General features: G+C 41.5%; 2 protein-coding genes and 1 long non-coding RNA gene across 4 annotated transcripts; 1 reads left to right on the plus strand and 2 right to left on the minus strand.

Moving 5' to 3' along the window:
- Window positions 1–3,595: 3,595 nt before the first annotated feature.
- LOC115674394 (uncharacterized) lies at window positions 3,596–4,764 on the plus strand. The gene is made up of 2 exons (XR_004004936.2): window positions 3,596–4,016; window positions 4,149–4,764. It is a non-coding gene; the product is annotated as an uncharacterized LOC115674394 (long non-coding RNA).
- A 2,178-nt stretch (window positions 4,765–6,942) lies between these two features.
- Window positions 6,943–10,786, minus strand: LOC115674374 (general transcription factor IIH subunit 2). Of its 2 annotated transcripts, none has more exons than XM_030596751.2 (4): window positions 10,233–10,785; window positions 9,379–9,840; window positions 8,720–9,092; window positions 6,943–7,460 (listed from the first exon to the last, which is right to left on the minus strand). In XM_030596751.2, the coding sequence occupies exons 1-4, from the start codon at window positions 10,518–10,520 to the stop codon at window positions 7,312–7,314; spliced, it is 1,272 nt and encodes a 423-aa protein (XP_030452611.1). In that variant the 5' UTR covers window positions 10,521–10,785; the 3' UTR covers window positions 6,943–7,311. The 2 variants fall into 2 exon arrangements, with proteins under 2 accessions (XP_030452611.1, XP_056168993.1); XM_056313018.1 differs by having other exon boundaries at window positions 7,426–8,509; window positions 10,233–10,786.
- Window positions 10,787–11,191: 405 nt separating this feature from the next.
- Window positions 11,192–17,062, minus strand: LOC115674366 (uncharacterized). The gene is made up of 7 exons (XM_030596740.2): window positions 16,675–17,062; window positions 15,599–15,654; window positions 14,597–15,504; window positions 13,297–13,489; window positions 12,714–12,896; window positions 12,202–12,578; window positions 11,192–11,747 (listed from the first exon to the last, which is right to left on the minus strand). Exons 1-7 carry the CDS (start codon window positions 16,866–16,868, stop codon window positions 11,607–11,609), a joined length of 2,052 nt encoding a protein of 683 aa, XP_030452600.1. The 5' UTR covers window positions 16,869–17,062; the 3' UTR covers window positions 11,192–11,606.
- Between the last annotated feature and the right edge of the window lie 1,063 nt (window positions 17,063–18,125).

Consider the following 18,125-nt stretch of genomic DNA (forward strand, 5'->3'; position numbering starts at 1 on the left):
GGCCTCGACCCTTGCCAGAAACCGGTGAGGGCTCGCAGGCCCTCATTGGCCACAATGAAAAAAATAATAAAATTCAAAATTTTAAAATTTTTTAAAAAATATTATAAAATATTATAAAATTCAAAATTTTGTCCACATTAGCTCTGGTTGTGACGTGTATCCATGTCAACTATTTCCGGCCAAAATTGATCAGATGGACTCAATTGATATCAATATAAAAATATTTAGGATTAAATTGTAATTTAAGGAACTTACGATTCGCCTTAAAAGAAGCATCTAACTGTAAAGCGAATAAGTCATGAATCGATTGATGTGAGTGATTTGAAAAGTTAATTATTTGTGCTTAAAGACATCATATGTAATAGCTCATACTGTTTAGCCACTCACCTAATGGGTAATGATTTCATTCTTTACTATCTACCTAGAAACAATTTAGGAAATGAAATTTTTGGTATTTACGAAAAGCGTGGGAACAATGCCAATGTTTAATTTGATTCTTTGGACTTTGGTTTTAGTCTATTTGATCCTTATATTCTTTGATGTGAATCGAATTGGCTCTTTAGCTGACATAGCAATCTAGCTGAACCATGATAACTACGTTAGATGATGTGGTCGTTTATGTGTAAAGCTACATCAGACTTAAAAATGCAAAGCAGGGGGAGGGGGTGGGGGAGGGGAGAGAGGTTTGATAAAATAATTGCGGCTCACATGTTATTACTAATGATAAAATAATTATTTAAATGCTAAAAACGTATTGGTTATGAAAAGTTGCAACTTTTAGGAAGACAAAATATTCAAATGTGTTTTGTCGGAATGCACTAATTGAAGGCACCTATTGATAACCTATATAAAGAGTCTAGTTCTCTCTCTACCCACGAATCCTATTGCCTCATCCTCATCTCAGGAGGCCTTGTCCTCATCCCAAGCCCCTCAATCATAGAATCCATAGGGAGGATCATTATTGCAGGACATGTATGATTATAGTGAGTTACAACTAGCACTCATCTTATGTCTTGACAAAATCAATCCGTCGCTACAAGTAGAAAACTTTCCTTAGCCGGCTATTCCATTATGTTCAATTGATATCACCTCAAGTTTTGCAGACGTTCCAGAGTCTTCACGAAAAAAACAAAAGTCTTCTGATCTTCATGAAGATGTGAGCCTAGAGTTCGCGGAAATTGAACGAATCCTCAGGAATTATAGGAGACAAAAGGACGGAGGTAGTTCGAACAGCTCTAATGATGACAACACTGATGAATCCATCCATAAATATGATCTCTGAAGCCTTACCAAGCGTGTTGAAAATATCAACTCGTCATGTTTGAAAAACTAGGCCAATTTTCGAGAAATCACTGTTCATGCATTGTTCATGTATTTGTTCATACACTGTTCGGCACTGAAGCAACACTATAGCAAGAAGAAAAACGTGCAGAAACGAAGAAAAACCGTCGTCTAAAAGTGTTTCAGTCGTCTGTCAGTTGGAAAAGTCTTTATTGTCACTTGTCAGAGTTTTCTTTGTCGTCTATCTGTTATAAAAGCCTTTATGCCAGGTCGGGGAGTGTAAAATTATTGGTGATTTCCAGAACTTCGCCAATAATTGATTGTTTGTAAAAATGTATGTATTCATGCCTATAAAAGGCCACGCCTGTAATATTGGCGAATAAAATCCGCTCCTCAAGAAATAAAACTTGTATGTATTATGAATCCTCAAATCTTCACTTCTACCTTTCTGCCTTGTATGATTCTCTAAACAAACGTACGTGCATTGATTAGTCCTGGTAGTATGCTCTGCACTTGCCACGGTATGAAACTTGTATATTAGAATTCTGCTACTATAAAGCAGTTCTAAGGTGCGAATCAAAATTTGAAGAGGGGCTTGGTGACTAAAAGGCAATCCCTTTTACAAAAGCTTGGAGAGCCATTTGTGTGTGGAATAGCATACCTAGTCATGACCACGGGCCGGTTTTGGCCCTGAACCGGCCCGGTCAAACACGGGCCCGGCCCGTTGACCGGGCCAGCGGTTCGGAACCGGAACCGGCCCGTGGCTTACGGGCCTGGTTCCAAATTATTTTTAAAAAATAATAATAATGAAATTTTAAAAAAAATCATTATTTAATTTTTTTTTATAAAACAATTTGAACTTTGATTGCCATGCATTGTAAGTGCATTGATCTCTAATTACAATACTTGACTTGGGTGTATTGAACTCTAATTCCAAGGCTTGGCTTGGGTTTTATACATAATGATTCTAATGCCTCTTCGTTCCCATTCGATGTGGGACTCTCGGCTTGCCTTGAACACCTTCAATGTGAGACTCTTGGCTTGTCTTCATGCAAATGCCAAGAGTCCCACATCGAATGTGAATGAAGAGATCATCAAAGGGGTTACGTATAAAACCCAAGCCAAGCCATAAGCATGTGAAGTTGTATGCCTTTTGTGGCTACGATTATTTGCTAGTTAAGAGCAAAGGGTTCCATTGGACTGCTTAGAACCGGACCGGGCCAATGGTTCGGTTCCCGGTTCTATGATTTGCCGGTTCGATTCCTAGTTCTAAAATTAAGGGACCGGTCTTACCGGTTTGGTTCCCGGTTCCGAGCAGAACCGGACCTAACCGGGAACCAATCACCCCTACAATTTACATTTTGATTACAATTTATATTGAATAATTCATTATTTCATAATTTTATAATTCATTATTTTTTTATTTCATAATTTATTTTTAAAATTTTTAAATTACGAATCGGAACCGGCTGATTCAAAACCGGAACCGACCGGTTCCGAACCGTGGCCATGACTTGTCACAAGCCTTGTCTTCGTCTTCCCTGATTTGCATCTTAGCACCTCTTTATTGGTATCAGAGCATTACCTAGATGTCCGCTAGCAACTCTGCATATAACCTCGGGGGGCTGCCCTCACCCTACAAGAGCTCTTTTGGGGCTGAGAACCTTACTTGGTATCAGAGCCAAGTAGCGGCCCCTGGCCGATGGGGGGAGTGGGTATGAAATCCTAACGTAGATCCCACATCGCCTAGATATCCGCTAGCAACTCTGCATATAACCTCGGGGGCTGCCCTATTATATCCTTCATTAGATAAAATACGTTAAGAAAAAATGAGTAAAGGAAGAAAAATCAGATCTCATTCGTTTCTCCTATATAAAGGTATAAGTATTCATCCTTCTTATCTTGAATAAATCATTAAAATTTAATATTCTTTGATATTGAATTTCCGCATAAATGATTATATTGTCGCTAACAAGATTGTCTCACTGGCGACATTCACCGGAGTCTCCACGAGGGCAATCAAACCTTGTTGGCGATGGGGTCAGCCGATTGTTACCAGATCCTAGAGTGGGCGCCACACCAAAGAGGGTTGCCAATCCTCACCGGCATGAGTGGGTCAAAAGGGTGGCGCCGCCCCCCCTCCCCCCTTTCTCTCTCGCTCTCTCCTCTCCCTCTCTCATTATACTTTGGGCTGCGCAGCCAAATTGGATTGCCATATCAGTTAACATAACCCAAATTTGATTCGGATCGAATAGCGTACTCTCTCTAGGATTATTTCGAACCATCGATCAAAAGTCCAGGATAGATTATAAAAATATCGAACGGAAAAGTTATGATTTGATGTCTTTTTTTTTTTTTGTTGCTATCAACCGTACCGAGACCTGCCCTTTTGACGGGGGAAGAAAGCTCAGCTGCCACGCCTGGTCCTGGCTTTTTAATGCGGGCGAGAGCGAAAGGAGAGAGTGCCATTTTCACCTTGCCTTGTCCTCTCTACCCTCCGATCTCCCTACTCCTGCCTCCTGAAACAAGCGCCATCGCTCGTGAAAGGAAAAACCCTATTTTTTCCACCTCTCTTCCCTCCCTTCCCTCCCTTCCTTCACCCCGTTTCCCCGTCGCTTTCGCTCCAGAAAGAACCCCGAAACAAGAATGCAAACCATGGTGAATCTCAACAGCTCCTTGGGCCTCCCTCTCTGCGTTTCCGGGATCACCCGGGCCGCCCTCTCTCTCTCCCAAGAGTACTCCCTCTCTCTCTCTCTCTCTCTCTCTCTCTCTCTCTCTTGCCCTCAATTTTCTTCGCGTTGTTTCGAGGGAAGCTCGTGTTTCCTCTTTTATTCCCTGAGGACTTTGGGGGTTTGATCCCGTTGCAGGATGGTGGATCACGATCGCCGGAGGAGGGCGATGAAGAGGATGCGGTCGCGGCCCAGCCGGGGATCGGGCGAGCCGGCCGGAGATCTCGCCGATCTACTGAGCGAGCTGGCTTTCGACAGCAGCAGCAGCAGCTTCGGCCCCTGTACAGCAAAAGCCGCTTAGGTCTCGAGATTTCGCTACCCCCCACCATTCCATTTCGTGGGTTCGCCACAGCCAGTGCGATCCCTGATCTCTTCTTCATCTCCTTCCTCCTTCCTCCTCTCCTCGTCTTCTTCTTCTTCTTTTACTTCCTTCGTTTCCAATTTTTAGGGGCCCTGTAAATCGCGCCATACATGAGATTAAGGGGTGTTGCAAAGTGCATTCTGGGTCGAAATCTGTGTTGGGTTTTTTCTTCTTCGATCCTGAGGAATGTTTGTTGGTGGTCTTTCGTTGGTTTGTTCATTCGTTTTGGTTGGGAGCTTTTGTCGTGTCTGATAATGTTGTCGATATTTAAGGAGATAAGTGTACAAAACTTGATTCGCTAAAAGGGAGTGCAGCAAGCAACCATCATGTATGGCTCGAAACCCGATGTAACATTTTTTTTTAATATTATTCCACGCATTCCCAATTATTCAACGTTAAATATATAATTAGGAAATTAGCCAACTTGAATATCCAATCGCCATTGTATTTATTTTTAAGCTTATGTTTTGTGAATCTCCAAACGGAAAATCTGTGGAGCTGAAATGATCCTAAAGCTCTAGAGGACCTGATAATTGCACAATAGTAGAAGTTAGGCTTGGAAAGGTGACTATTCCGGGTCCTAGGTTCTTTTGGAAAACATGAAGTGTAATTTCGTACACGACTTATCAAGTTTCGGTCGGGATTTCGAAACGAATTCCCTATAGGTGTTTGTACATGGGATCTCGAACCGGTTCCTACTTAAAAATTGATGCAATTTGGCCGGTGCACGATTGAATCGCCAACTACATACGATGCGGCCATTTGTGGCGTAGAAGATAATACTAATGCGGCGCTACATGGGGTGTTGCATCAGCTCTTGAGAAGACATAAAAAAAATAAAGATCAAGAGTAAATGGAGAAATCTTAGGTGAGGGTCACGCGACCCATGGCATCGATTATAGAAATATGTCCTCCTTCGAAGCCGGCAGAGCAAAGCATCACTGACTCTACGCATTCCTCTTTTTTCAGTTTTTTTTTTCGATGTGTTTTTTGCTAATTAAGGTTGATGGGGCGCCTAATCGCATAATGTCGGATCTTTAGAGACGGTGGGATGTTTTGTTGATTTCATGGTAAAATTGGTCGAATAATTGTCAAATCGCAAAAAATCATAGTATGTGTTTAGAGTAATTTATGCTTTCTTTGAGTTTACAAAATTTGATGCCTTTGTCCCTAGAACATACCCAACGAATTGACTATATTAGAAGTCAGGATTGTGTCGATGTGTTTAAGGTGAATTATCCTTTCTTATAGTTCATTCTTTTTCTTCCTGAATGGGATTTGAGCGTCGAACACTTGAAGTTTTTAACATATAAATATTACATTTTGAACAGTATTCATCAAATGTTTGAGTAATATTTCATTGAGGAATGTTAAGATTAAGTAATTATCTTTTGCAGGCAAGGGTAGTAAATAATTTTAAGTTGACCGAAACACACATTACATATGTAAAAGGATCTTATTTGATAATCTGGGTAGCGACCATCCGTGAAACTAGCTGTGAGGGTATTAATATTTGGTGTCACTTTACAATTTTTCAACCGGTGTATCATTGAGAAATCAATGTGATTAGATTACTTTGATAAGAAACCAGCAGTTAGGGTATTTGTTTATTTCACTGAAAACTTCATGACAAAGGAAAATATTTACCATGAAAATCATTTTCAAGAAAAATTGTTAATTTTCATTTATTTTGTGACTTAAGAAAAGTGATTTCCTTCTTGTCAGAAAGGGAAGTTGTTTTCCCCCGATCTAAACTTGCTGAAACGTTTTTCCGTAGATCGATTAGTGTTCTACCATCCAAACGTCCCAAAGTCATAAAATAATTTCCCGAAAATAGTTTTCCTTCAAATAAATAGAGTCTTAATGATTTACGCAGATGAACCAATCAATGACAACAAACTCTAAAATATGGCTTGTAGTGGCCCTAGTGGGGGCAGGGAAAGGTGACAGAGGTTGGGCAAGATGTGGTATCGCTGCTTTCTCAAATGCAGATCCAAAGTTGCTCGAGCTCTCTACTTTGCGATGCTCGGCATATCTCATTTTGGATGGTATTTACCATCCACACCCAACTTCATTTGTGGAACTTCTACCTATACACCCAGAAATCAGGTCTCATTTGGTATCTGAGTCGATTCGATTCGGCTTAAAATCATAAAGACCCGGCGCACATAATTTATGCTACTCGATTCGGCTTAGAATCATGGTAGAATTACACTTTGAGGCCAGACATTCCCAGTAGAAATGTTCTGCTTCTATCTGAATTACCGTGGTATAGTTCCCAAGTTGGCAAAAATCTGAGAACTTGACACAATAAGCTATCTCCTCCTTTGCAGCTTTAAATTGGTTCTGAGCTCTCACAGACAACTCGCCCCTTCCCGACCCCTGATCTATGAATCATCCTCTTCACAGACTGAAGATTCACACTCCCATAGGTCGCACTTCCTAGTCGCTAGGAAACCCAAGAAGAAAAAAAATTTCAAGCTCCATTGTTTTCTTTCACTAAGGCAAATGTCTGGATGAAATGACATGCAAGGAAGAAAGGATTTGAACAACCACTAGAGAAGCGATAGGTAAAAGAAAAGCATAAACATATTCATTACCCTGCCCTTGAAATATCGCGGTTAGGATAAATCATTACCGGCAATCAATCAAACAATTTCCTTTCGTACGCACTTGCAAATTTTTCATCCTCGTAATTCTTCTCTATGTTATGAGTTACAGACTGCAAGATCACGAACACTTAAAATACCATACTTCCGGATACCTTACTTCTGGAAGCCGAGGCCAATGCAGCTTCTCTGAACAGGCTAATAATCCCAGATACATCGCATGAAGGCACTCTCACTTGCTTTATCTGTGAAACACATGTTAATTCCTTAGAAAAAGGAAAAAACCGCACGTCGGCTCTAAGAGGACCAAAATTTTAAGTTGCAACAGTAGCTATTCTTCACTGGAGCTGACAGTCTTGAAATGTCTGAAGCTTTCGCAACCGGGGCAGTTATGCAAACTTTCGTGAATATAAATATCACAGTCGATGCAGAAATACTGTTTACATTTCGGGCATTCAACAGATAGGCTGGGTCTATTTCCTGACCAGAAGCAGCATACATACAGAACATAAGATCTACGATTAGACAAGACTAGTTCCATGTCTAAAGACATCAAAGAATAAGAAAAAAGAGTCGAGAACATTTCCAGATCATGAACCAACATAAAACATGCTTGCATACAACCAACCATTGTGTTTAGTGAAACTTGATCAGATTCATCGTTCATGACGATCAAATCTCAAGGCATAAGCTGGTAGTATCACATGATTGCAGGAAAACAGATCTTAGGTTGAACAAAATAAAATAGCATATGGCCCCTCAGATACGATCAAAGAAAAATAACCCCTATGTATGTTCTAGGAGAGTAGCTGTCTAAAGAGAACAGGCCAGTGCCTAATGTGACAAAATAGCGGAAACCCTTTCCATGTCTTTCATCATTATGCCGTACTAACATGCTAGCTGACACGTGCATATAAGCATGCCTTCTCTTCCTGCCCTATGCAACCAGATAAGTACGCCTGGGACATACTTATAATCCCCAGGCAATCCAATCAATCTGTTCCTCATCACGTAGATCTTAATCTTTTGACACAAATTTGAGGAACTCCTCTTAACCAAGTGAAATAGTGCAGTAGAGCGACAAATGTCTTCATCAAATATAAAATACTTTCATGCTATGCTATTCCATGTTGCATTGATTAAGACCTTCTCTAGCTCTAACAAACCTCAATAAAAGGAATCTTTGAAGCAGAAAAAAGTACAAACTCTTTTTCATTCACACCTTCCACATATAGTCCACAGGTGTCAGAGTTTGCTCAATTACACACATCAATATTACGTACGGAAGGAAAATGCACCTCAACATCAAAACCTCGGTCAATCACTCTCCCGAAGAAATAACTACAGCGCCATTTTTTCTGTCCCCCAGTATGAGATATTGTTGAGGTCCACGGTGGACAGGCATCATGAAGGTGAAAGTAAATTATCTTACTTTTGTCGCACCAACCTCAGGTCATGAATATCTTTGCAAGTCTAAACAGCTTTCCTTGATATCAATTCAATCAGAATAAAAAGTAAAAGCAGACACCCTACAAAATACGCCTCAACCCTATGATGAGAGAAGAGCACCAGAGCAGGACCCCAACAACTATTAAAATACTGTGCTGGTATAGAGGGAGTTAATGTGATCCAACAACTATTAAAATACTGTGCTGGTATAGAGGGAGTCAACGTGATCCCATGCTTATTAAATTAAATATGCACGTAATCAGGATTGTAATGGTCATGAGATTACTAACCAGGATTGAGAAGACTTTGTCGACATCCAAAGCAAGATTTGGGTAGCTTGTGCTGAGAAGTACTGAGTCGTACGGGAGTAACCTCGTCAAAAGTTGCAATAGGAAACAGATGATGATACGACCTTGCCAAATGGGGAGAAGAAACAAGGGTGAGCCCACAGATACGACATTCAGTAGGTAGTTCACACACTCTTGCTTTGCATCTTGGACAAGTGTATCCTCCACCCCTAGCCTCTTTATGGCATAAACAAATTGAGATTACATTTTCCGCTGCTCTTTGGGGGAAACCCATCTTGATCAAATTAGCAATTGCAAACTCTGCTATTGCAGGAGGAGGGGGTGCATGCTCCAGGATCAACTCCTTTAAATGAGACTGCATGAGCAAATAAAGATGAAATGTCCTGTGTAAGTATCCATCTATATTTTTCATCAGACAACTGAACTAATAGATGGGATTTACAATTTACGAGCAATGCATCCAAGAAAGCATTGCATCTCATATAGAAAAACTTCATGATTTAAATAATTAAACATCCCACGCACAAAAATAGAACACCAATAAATCTCCCACTTTCTTGTCTATTATGTCTCTTGTTCTAGAATGATTAGCCTAGCGCTGTGGAATCAGTTAGCATGAAGAAATACTTGGATTAACTTACCTCATCTACGGCAACGGAGTACAGTCCCCCGGTTTCTTGGCAAATGTGTTTGCATATGAAAATTTCAGCAGAGAGACCAATAACAGAACACCTGACTTTTGACTTTTTGCATTTCTGAATGGTCTCCATAATATCTCCAGGGTCACAAGTGCTTAGAGCTGAATTCAATATCAGAACTTCCCGATGACCATATGATGGAATCTGTTCCAGGTATCCACAAACAAGATCTAAAGCATTCTGCAACGAGGAATCACCGAAGCACTCCAATTTGCACATCAGAGCCTTTATATGGGATTCAGGACTTCCACCAAGATCTGTCAAGCAATTAGCAACCCCATCTTTTATGGTAACTAAAGCTATTTGACTGAGCGGATTCTGGTCGAAGAATTCCCGGATAAAAGCCTCGACATGCTTTGCAACGACGGCCATCCGGCTCGGTCGAAAATCCGTCTCTGAGGCAGCCTATACAAAATCCAAGACTCATCACTATTAAAGAAAATCACAAAACACGGACAACAAAACAAAATTCAATGACCCGAAGCCATCTACGGCATAAAGGAAGGCATTTTAGCACTCCTCAGCTTTCCCACCCATGTAGAGCAGCAACCAAAAGCCTGATTTTTTGTTGCAAAATCTAAGAATGGCAGCTACATATCAAAGGCAATCGTTTCTTTCTTAGATCAATCAACAAGTCCTAATTCACTATGGGAATGCACTGCCATGAATAAGAAAGATTCAGTTTCCTTTACAAATTCGATACTGGCAATTAAATGTTGCACTGCAATGCTCTTCAGCCAAAAGCCAAAATTTCGTCATCATATAAACGGCCCTCGGAGAAGCGCAAAATCCATTACCCTGGAGAGGTCGATGACGATGTAGAGATACCGGATCAGGCCCTTCTGAATCCGAGCAGCCGCGTTAGTCGCGGCGAGGGAGCGGAGGCGCCTCCGGTACTGAGCATGGTAGAGGGCCTTGTTATCGATCGGGCGGAGCAACCCGGACTCGTCCTCCTGCAGGGACTCCCAGGACCTCTCGTCGGCGTAGGTCCGCTCCCACGCCTCGCGGCCTCCGTCATCGACGTCGTCCTCGTCGTCCTCCTCCTCCGCCTGCCCGCTCAGTCGCCTCCCCTCGCCGTTGTTCATGCCGCCGCCCGCCGCCCGCAAAAACGGTGATGGGGAACGCGCTCCCTTATCTCGATCGCCGGAATCGCCGGGAGACGGGTCCGATCGAATGCGTATCAAGATCAAGACCAAGACGGTGATGCGTGTAGAAGCATTCGAGGTGCTCGACGTATTGCTCCGTTCATATGGATGTCATCTCCAGGACCTTCAAGCTGCTCATGGACGCATGCAGCAGTGGAAACTGAGGTACCGAGAGAGAGAGAGCGTTATTTGTGACAATCGAAGCCCTAATTGCGAAAATCAGGAGTTTTAAGAAGCTATATGGGTATAAAAAATATATATATTATCAAATTCCTAATTCAAAATACTTTATCAGATTTATGTTTTAAGACGCTACGGTTTTACAATATGTATTGCCATGTTCATATAAATCGCGATACCTTAGACACGATGCTGTACTCTGATTATGAATTAGATGATAATGAAATGCACTAACTTGCACTAACTTTTTATGCGATATGAGGAGATGATTTGTGCCAAACTCGACTAACTTGAAATCGACACGTTTAACCAAGTCTTCCCGGAAAATAATTCAGTATCTTATCGGGGCCATATACTGTCTTGATAATGGCATAAAATAAAGTGAGTACCCGACAATAAATGATGGCGCGGACCGAGCCGTAAGCGCTAAGTTAATAAAAATTATACGGTTGAGATACCATAAAGGTATGTAGGACCAGAACATTGATGTAATACTGACATCGTGTTCAAGAAAACACTGCCCAAAAGTTTTGATAACTAATGAAGGTTTCGAAGTTCTAACCAAAGCAGCGAGGAAACATCGCCCGAAAGTTAGACCGAGTTGTTAGCATCCTAAATTACAATACCCTACAGCGGGAGGTAATCCAATTAGCAATTGATGGACTCTCCTGGGAGGAAACGTCTAAGGACAACTGCCGATACCGTCGGACCTAAACTGCAAATGTGGTGGCTCTTTCACAACAATCGATTTCTGAAGGCCGGCGAGCTCTGACTCGGATGTGTGATCCTGGCATGATGCCGATGCGTTTGCAGACCTGTTTCTCTGCTGGTTCCCAAAACAAGGTCTCAGTTCTCATTATCCGTGTCGAAAACAGGGAGAAGGCGCAGGGCCGACGAACGCAGATGCATGCCACGGACTATGCCTCCATACCCGACATTTATCCGGTGGCATAGGAGCAAGATAGAATCCCACATTGCGGTCCTTCCCTGCAAAATAAAAGCCAACAGTGTCCCTTCATACATCATGTGAGGGAGGAGTAATTACATATGCAGAAAGTTTTCACGCCATGCGCTAGGATTTATGCCATTTACAGGATTCAGCAGGCTTACAAACACATTGGTGGATTGGGCGTGCAAAACCTAGTCTCTATGAATGTATCAACTCAGCCCAATAGTCAAGAGTAAGGCTCCCCTCTTTCATTAGTGGCACCACAAATCACGCATTGGCACGACGAGATCAGTGAGTGCTTGTAATTTGTCTTCCCAAAGCATCCAGTGCTTTTACACCAGTCATTATTTAGAAACTCATCCTACGGTGTGCTTTGCCTTTTGTTTCAGTCATACTCCAGAAAATCCTAGCAATAAATGTTGCATTACATTTACCCAAGATAGTCGAACCTTCTGGATATTTAAATTGCAGACCAAGATATCTTGAGCTTACCTGAAGAGAGAATTGCAGCTTCTTATCCCAATACAAGGCAAACACAGGAGGACTTTGTTTTCCTACAACCAGGATACAAGCTCCTGGGTGAAGAACAGAAGGGACAGCCGATACGGCAGCAACATACTTCTCTGGAAACCTCTCTTTTGGAGGTAAAACTCCCAAAAACAGGGGATTCTTGCTGGACTGCGCTCCAGTGTAGGATGTGGGATCGACATGTAGCATCCACTTCGGGTGCTCCAAGAATGCACAGAATAGATACAAGAGCAGATGAGAATCGGTGGGGACATCAGTAGTCCATTTCGTTTTCATCTGATCATAAACCTCTCCGCTTCCGAGAAAATCATAGTTCTTCACACAGGTTCCCACAGCGAGCTCTGTTCAAGAGAGAAAGACATCGAGTCTAAGCAATAAAGTCCAGGATCTGGCCATTAAAAGGGAAAAACATACTCTCCTTCTCATCAAGCAGAATCCATGAAAGGCAATATACCTTTGGAAAAAAAACTGCATACCTCGTATTCTCTGTACCACGTAATCCGCACGAACACTGCTCTGGGGTAGCAGACCTTTAATCAATTCTCCCTTTAGCAGCGCCTGAAGCCTCTGATGCTCAGTGATGGCATCGACACACTCCTGCATCAGAGGAATCATCGGATTTTGCAGAGGTTGTTGCAAATTGGCTATAGGCTGCTTTGCTGCGTAAACCATGCAAAAAAATAAATAAATAAACAAATAAAGCTAGTACAAACAGATGGATTTAGCCATTTTAACTAACACAACAAACCGCATGTCATTCTCTCACCCACAAAAAAATGTAATGCAGAAATCAATGATACAATAAGTACAGAACATAATGAGCCACCCTAGTGATTTGGCTTCACTGCACTTTCTTAAACAACAGAAAGGAAGAGAAAGTAAGAACCCAGCTTCAATTTTTCTCCAAAAATAAAACATAGGAGAAAGAAGAATAATTATTTTATAATTTGGTGAGAGACAGGTAACAGTCAGGGCTTTTTTAATGCACTAACCTTACATGGTAACACTCAGGAGCTTGTGTTCACAGAAATGTATAAAAGCAACTAGGGCGATACTTACGAATGGCAGCATCAAGAGCCTGAACAAGAGTAGCACGTAACTGGTGAAGAAGTCCATCTTCATCCAGAGTATATGCAGGTAACCATTCTTTACTCCTGTCAATCTGAGAGACTGTAGAAGTCCCAGATGCACGTACTTCTCCCACTTGACTAACTGTGATCGAAACTCCGAGCTTCGCTGCACCTTCCATCACCTAAAATCAGCATCAACAAAATCAGCATAGCTAAAGCTATGTCTAAAGGATGGCTAGGCTAGGTAAATTTTTTCCCCTGATTCAGGATTTGTCTCGGTTTGTTCCCCAAAGTGAATAAATTCTTAGCCTATGCTTAAAATGTTACAGACAGTAGAAAAATAGTAAGAAATTTTGCCAGTTGACCGCTCATGACTTCATTGCCATTTCAGAAGGCAATATCGTCGTCATGGAGTGGTCTATTCATCCTAATGTGATCTGACCTTAAATTCCAATAACATTCTGAAGATTAATGCAAGTATTTTGTGGATGATCGAGTGATTAAATGGGATTGTAAAATAATCTTGAGGATTATTTGTTTAGGCGGGGATGAGTGGGCACCATGAGTTTTGGCACCTAACTCTAGCCATTACATTGTGATTGGTAGTGAAATTTTGGGATAACTGAAAACAGTCTGTTATATCTAGAGTGAACCAGGAAAATTGTAAGAATGTATAAAGTGATTGCACGCCCAACAATGATAAACATTATGCCATTAAGAAGTGAAGTGGTATCAATTACTTTCTATTTTCATACATTTTGCCTGGTGGATATCTATTATTATTCGTTTCATTTTGTTCAAAGCAATCTGAAGAGGTCAAACTCAACCAAAAAGACCACTACAATCTCCGCAGCCAGATATGAACCGTTAAACATACCATGTGATACCTAGTAAAGCTCACCAACACAATTCCAAAGACCCCAATCCAATCACACATGTTACAAGAGCACCTTGTTGGTATTTGGAATCTCCCAAATTTAATTGTCGTCGAAAATGTACATCACTTACTCATTGCCAACATAAACTGAAAGGTCATCTGTTTTGGTACATATATGGACAATCTTAATGCTACATATACAACATGTAAGCATAGACAAAACATCCATTATACTTGAATTGCAGTGAACCACCTTTTCACTTGAAATTGCAGTGAACCATCTTTTCATTCAAATGGACACTGAAGTTTCTTTATGGTCGCAAGGTGATGACTCATAAGCTTTAAATAAAATAAACAATCAGAATACTTCTTGATATAAGTTTTAGCAAAATGGGGTGTAAGGATGACAGACCTGAATGTGACTGCTTTCGATCTTTTTAAGCAGAGGGATGAGCAAAACTGAAGAAAACCACTGCCTGAGACGGTCACGCCACAGCTCAATTTCAGGGTAAATACCGAGATGTTCAAAAGCTTCAACTGCCTCTTCCAATGACATTGGTGGAGGAAGGTCACCCTCTCCTTTCTTGGGAGGTGTGCTGAACTTTTGGGAGCCAGGAGACATCCTCACCGGCCTCAGAGGAGTGCTCCTTGTAGTTCCAGAATTATTAGCCGAACTGACTACAGTGTTTGGACTTGCTATGCCAAAACCCTTGATCGTAGGAGGTGGAGTCGCCAGTTTCCCAGCTGATTCAGTGATCTTCCCATCAACTTCTGCCAAAAACTGTTCAAGTTTCTCTTCTGATGTGATATCCTTCATAGGTGATGCTCGACTACTCAACCATGGGCTTGAGACAACAGAATCAGGACCAGGTGAATGTTGAGAGGAAGGTAGTGGTGAGACAGCTCCAGGCACAAGATATAAAGAAGAAGAACCTGGCGATTTGGATGGGGTGCCGACTGGTCTACCCTTACTTCCTCCACTGGAATTCAATTTATCGGTGCTAATTCGAGATGAACGATTTGAACTGGTGATAGTTTGATGAAGTGGGACGAGAAGCTCCGAACTAGGTGTTAAATGGGCTTTGGATTTAGGAGGCTTCTTCGATGGTTCAGACACAACCTGATTGGCCTTCGGCTTTAACCCCAAAAGTGCTAACTGGCGTGTTGAAAGAGTAGGTTGATCCTTGGTTCCAACAGAGGGAGATAATAATGGCACTCCTCTATTTTTTGATGTATGCAGAGATATTGCTTTAAAGAGCGCGAGCAGAGCCCCCAGAAAAAGGAAAGCCACAGCAGTCTGCAGGATCTTGGCAAGAAAATCTGGAGGGGGGAAAAACAGTATTTATCCAAAATCACCAACAAATCAGCATGTGAAACACATATAAGACAAAAAGGCTGAAACAGAATGACTTACAAGCTGTCTCCTCCGACATATTTTTTAGCTTCAGATAGTCAATAAACCCATCCTCCCTTCACAAATTCAAGGAAGTAACTTGTCAGCTGCTGAAATTGAAAGGAGAACGATGGCTACTGAAATTGGACATAAATGGACATTTCTTGATGGGGATAAAGAATCAAATTTTAATAGTAAAATGCACTTCTCTGGTTGGCAATCAAACAAAAAGCTCAAAATAAAATGGGATTTCATGACAGTTCATTCTGTCAAATCATTGCATTGCCCTTGGACCAACCAGATTCGGCCTTACGCAAGGAATGAAATTGAGTATGGTTATGGTGGATCCCAGGGAGACGGGCAAATGCAAAAGCACTGGATCCCAGGTGTTTCATTCGCAGCAGTCCCCAGTCCGAAGAGAGAGAAACTCAATGTCTTGATTGCTGAAGGACACAAGTGCCAGTCAGGGTGGTGTAAGCTAGAGACATCGTCAGTCATATTTCTACTTCATTTCGCACTTTTCTCACGTTGACAATCATTCTGTTGGATCGGGTTCAATACCCTCCATTGAGTAAGAGAAAGAAATCAGCTTCATAATGCCCCAATTATTGGCAAGGCAGTTCTATCTGCACCGGGATTCACCTTTCCCCAATCAAAGCATAAACTCATACTCTTCGATAGCTTCAATACTTACAGAGGCACGCATAATGTCACTGCAAAGAGTAACCATTAGATCGTAATGCCCATTAGTTCCGAATCCTGGAGCTAAGCTCCTCTAAAACCCCCGCTCGAAAACCCTAAACAGTCCCAAAAATCCATCATTTCTCTCAGCTAAGTGCAGACGAAGCCACAGCAAATTTTAAGCACCAAAGAAATCAATCGAACCGCAGCGACATAGCAGATCAGCGTCATTGAGGTACCCCATTGCAACGATCAAAACGTGACCAACTCGAGAACACAACAGGACGCGATTCCCAGTCGCAAATGCAAGAACGCGCAGGGCTCACGAGACCATTCATTAGCCACCCCTGGCTTCCGTAATCCAGATTACAAAAAGCAGGACCTAGACCGCAAACGCCGCTGCCGTGCGCGCGTACCTGGCAGAGAAGGAGAGGAAGGCGAAGGCGGTGGCGGAGGAGAAGAAGAAGGTGGAGAGGAGGGCGAGCTTCGAGGGCACGAGACTGTTGGCGGCGAGAGCGGCCGCCAAGGCCGGGTTCCGGTACACCGCGAACTTGCCCGGCTTCGCCGTCGCCTGCGGAGGCGATGCTTTGGCTCGGCCACCTCCGTCCATCTTCTGAGCCCGGGCGAGCGAGCGAGCGAGCGAGAGAGAGAGAGAGAGAAGGGCCTCGTTTGTGTTAAGTCATCGATGCCGATACGATGTTCTCGTCGTCGCCGCCGTCGCCGCCGTCGTCGGTCGAGCGCTCTGGTCGGAGAGCTCGGAAGCAGCAGCAGCTCCTAAAAGTCGGATTCAAAATGGAGCTCCGCTTTTCTTTTTCAATTTTTTTTTCTTTTTACGGAGCTTCTGACAAAAAAAAGAACCAATTAAGAACAAAAGCCCCAAGTGGAGTTTTTCCATTTTCCTTCTCTTTTTAATTCCTGTCCGAACTTTTCTTTTCTTTTGCAAATAAAAAAAATAATCTCGTTTAGTTATTACCCGTCCATCGCTCCACAAATGAAAAAACTACCGAGGTAATGATATATATATAACGACACAAATAATTTGTTAATTTTGTCCGATGTGTAATGCGGTTCTTGAATTTTCAATTTGTTTGATGTGATCCATAAATTTTTGGCATTAACATGTTCAATATTGACCATTTTCATATAGTTCAGGATTAGGTTGAACATGAACCAAAAATCTAGAAACTGCGTTAAACAAATTAAAAGTTCATGGACCAAAGTTCAGAGACTAATTGTGTCATTTTCATAACTTAAGATGGTAACGATATTTATTTATTTATTTTTATCAAAAATAATTTATTACATAGCACATAATAGTCGTGCACAATTTAGATTCCTAAATAATCCGCGCGCAATAATTTCTAACATGAGCAATATATTTTTTCTCCTTTTTGTTTTTGGGAGTTAACATAAATAAAGTACAGAGATTATGTTTGCTATTTTTTTCTTTTGGATGTAATCCTTTTCTCATCTCTATAATCTGAATTTTGTTCTCGTGATTTAATTTGCACCTTAGATGAATAAAATCGGACCCAATGATGATCTTATCATCAAGATGGACTCAAATGTTATTATTAAACTTAACAACAAATAGACCATGATGGATGACATTAAAAATATGCTAAAAGACATTAAAAAAATTGCTGAGCTCTCATTTTGAGTTTAAAAGTACAACATAATTTCCGGAAAATATATCATCCTTGCCGATTGACTTGTCAATCTTGGAATAAAGAAGGGCTTAGGCACTACGTTATACCCACTTCGTCCTGCAGAATTGATTCATGTTTTGTTAAGTGATAGAGTAAGGATAATAGATTTTAGACGTTGATTTGTATTCTGTTTACTTTTATTTACCAAATAAAATAAA

The sequence above is a fragment of the Syzygium oleosum genome, unplaced genomic scaffold (assembly GCF_021117445.2).
Source record: "Syzygium oleosum isolate NSW1041296 unplaced genomic scaffold, Sole_v2.1 Sole_v2.07, whole genome shotgun sequence".
Lineage (NCBI taxonomy): Eukaryota > Viridiplantae > Streptophyta > Magnoliopsida > Myrtales > Myrtaceae > Syzygium > Syzygium oleosum.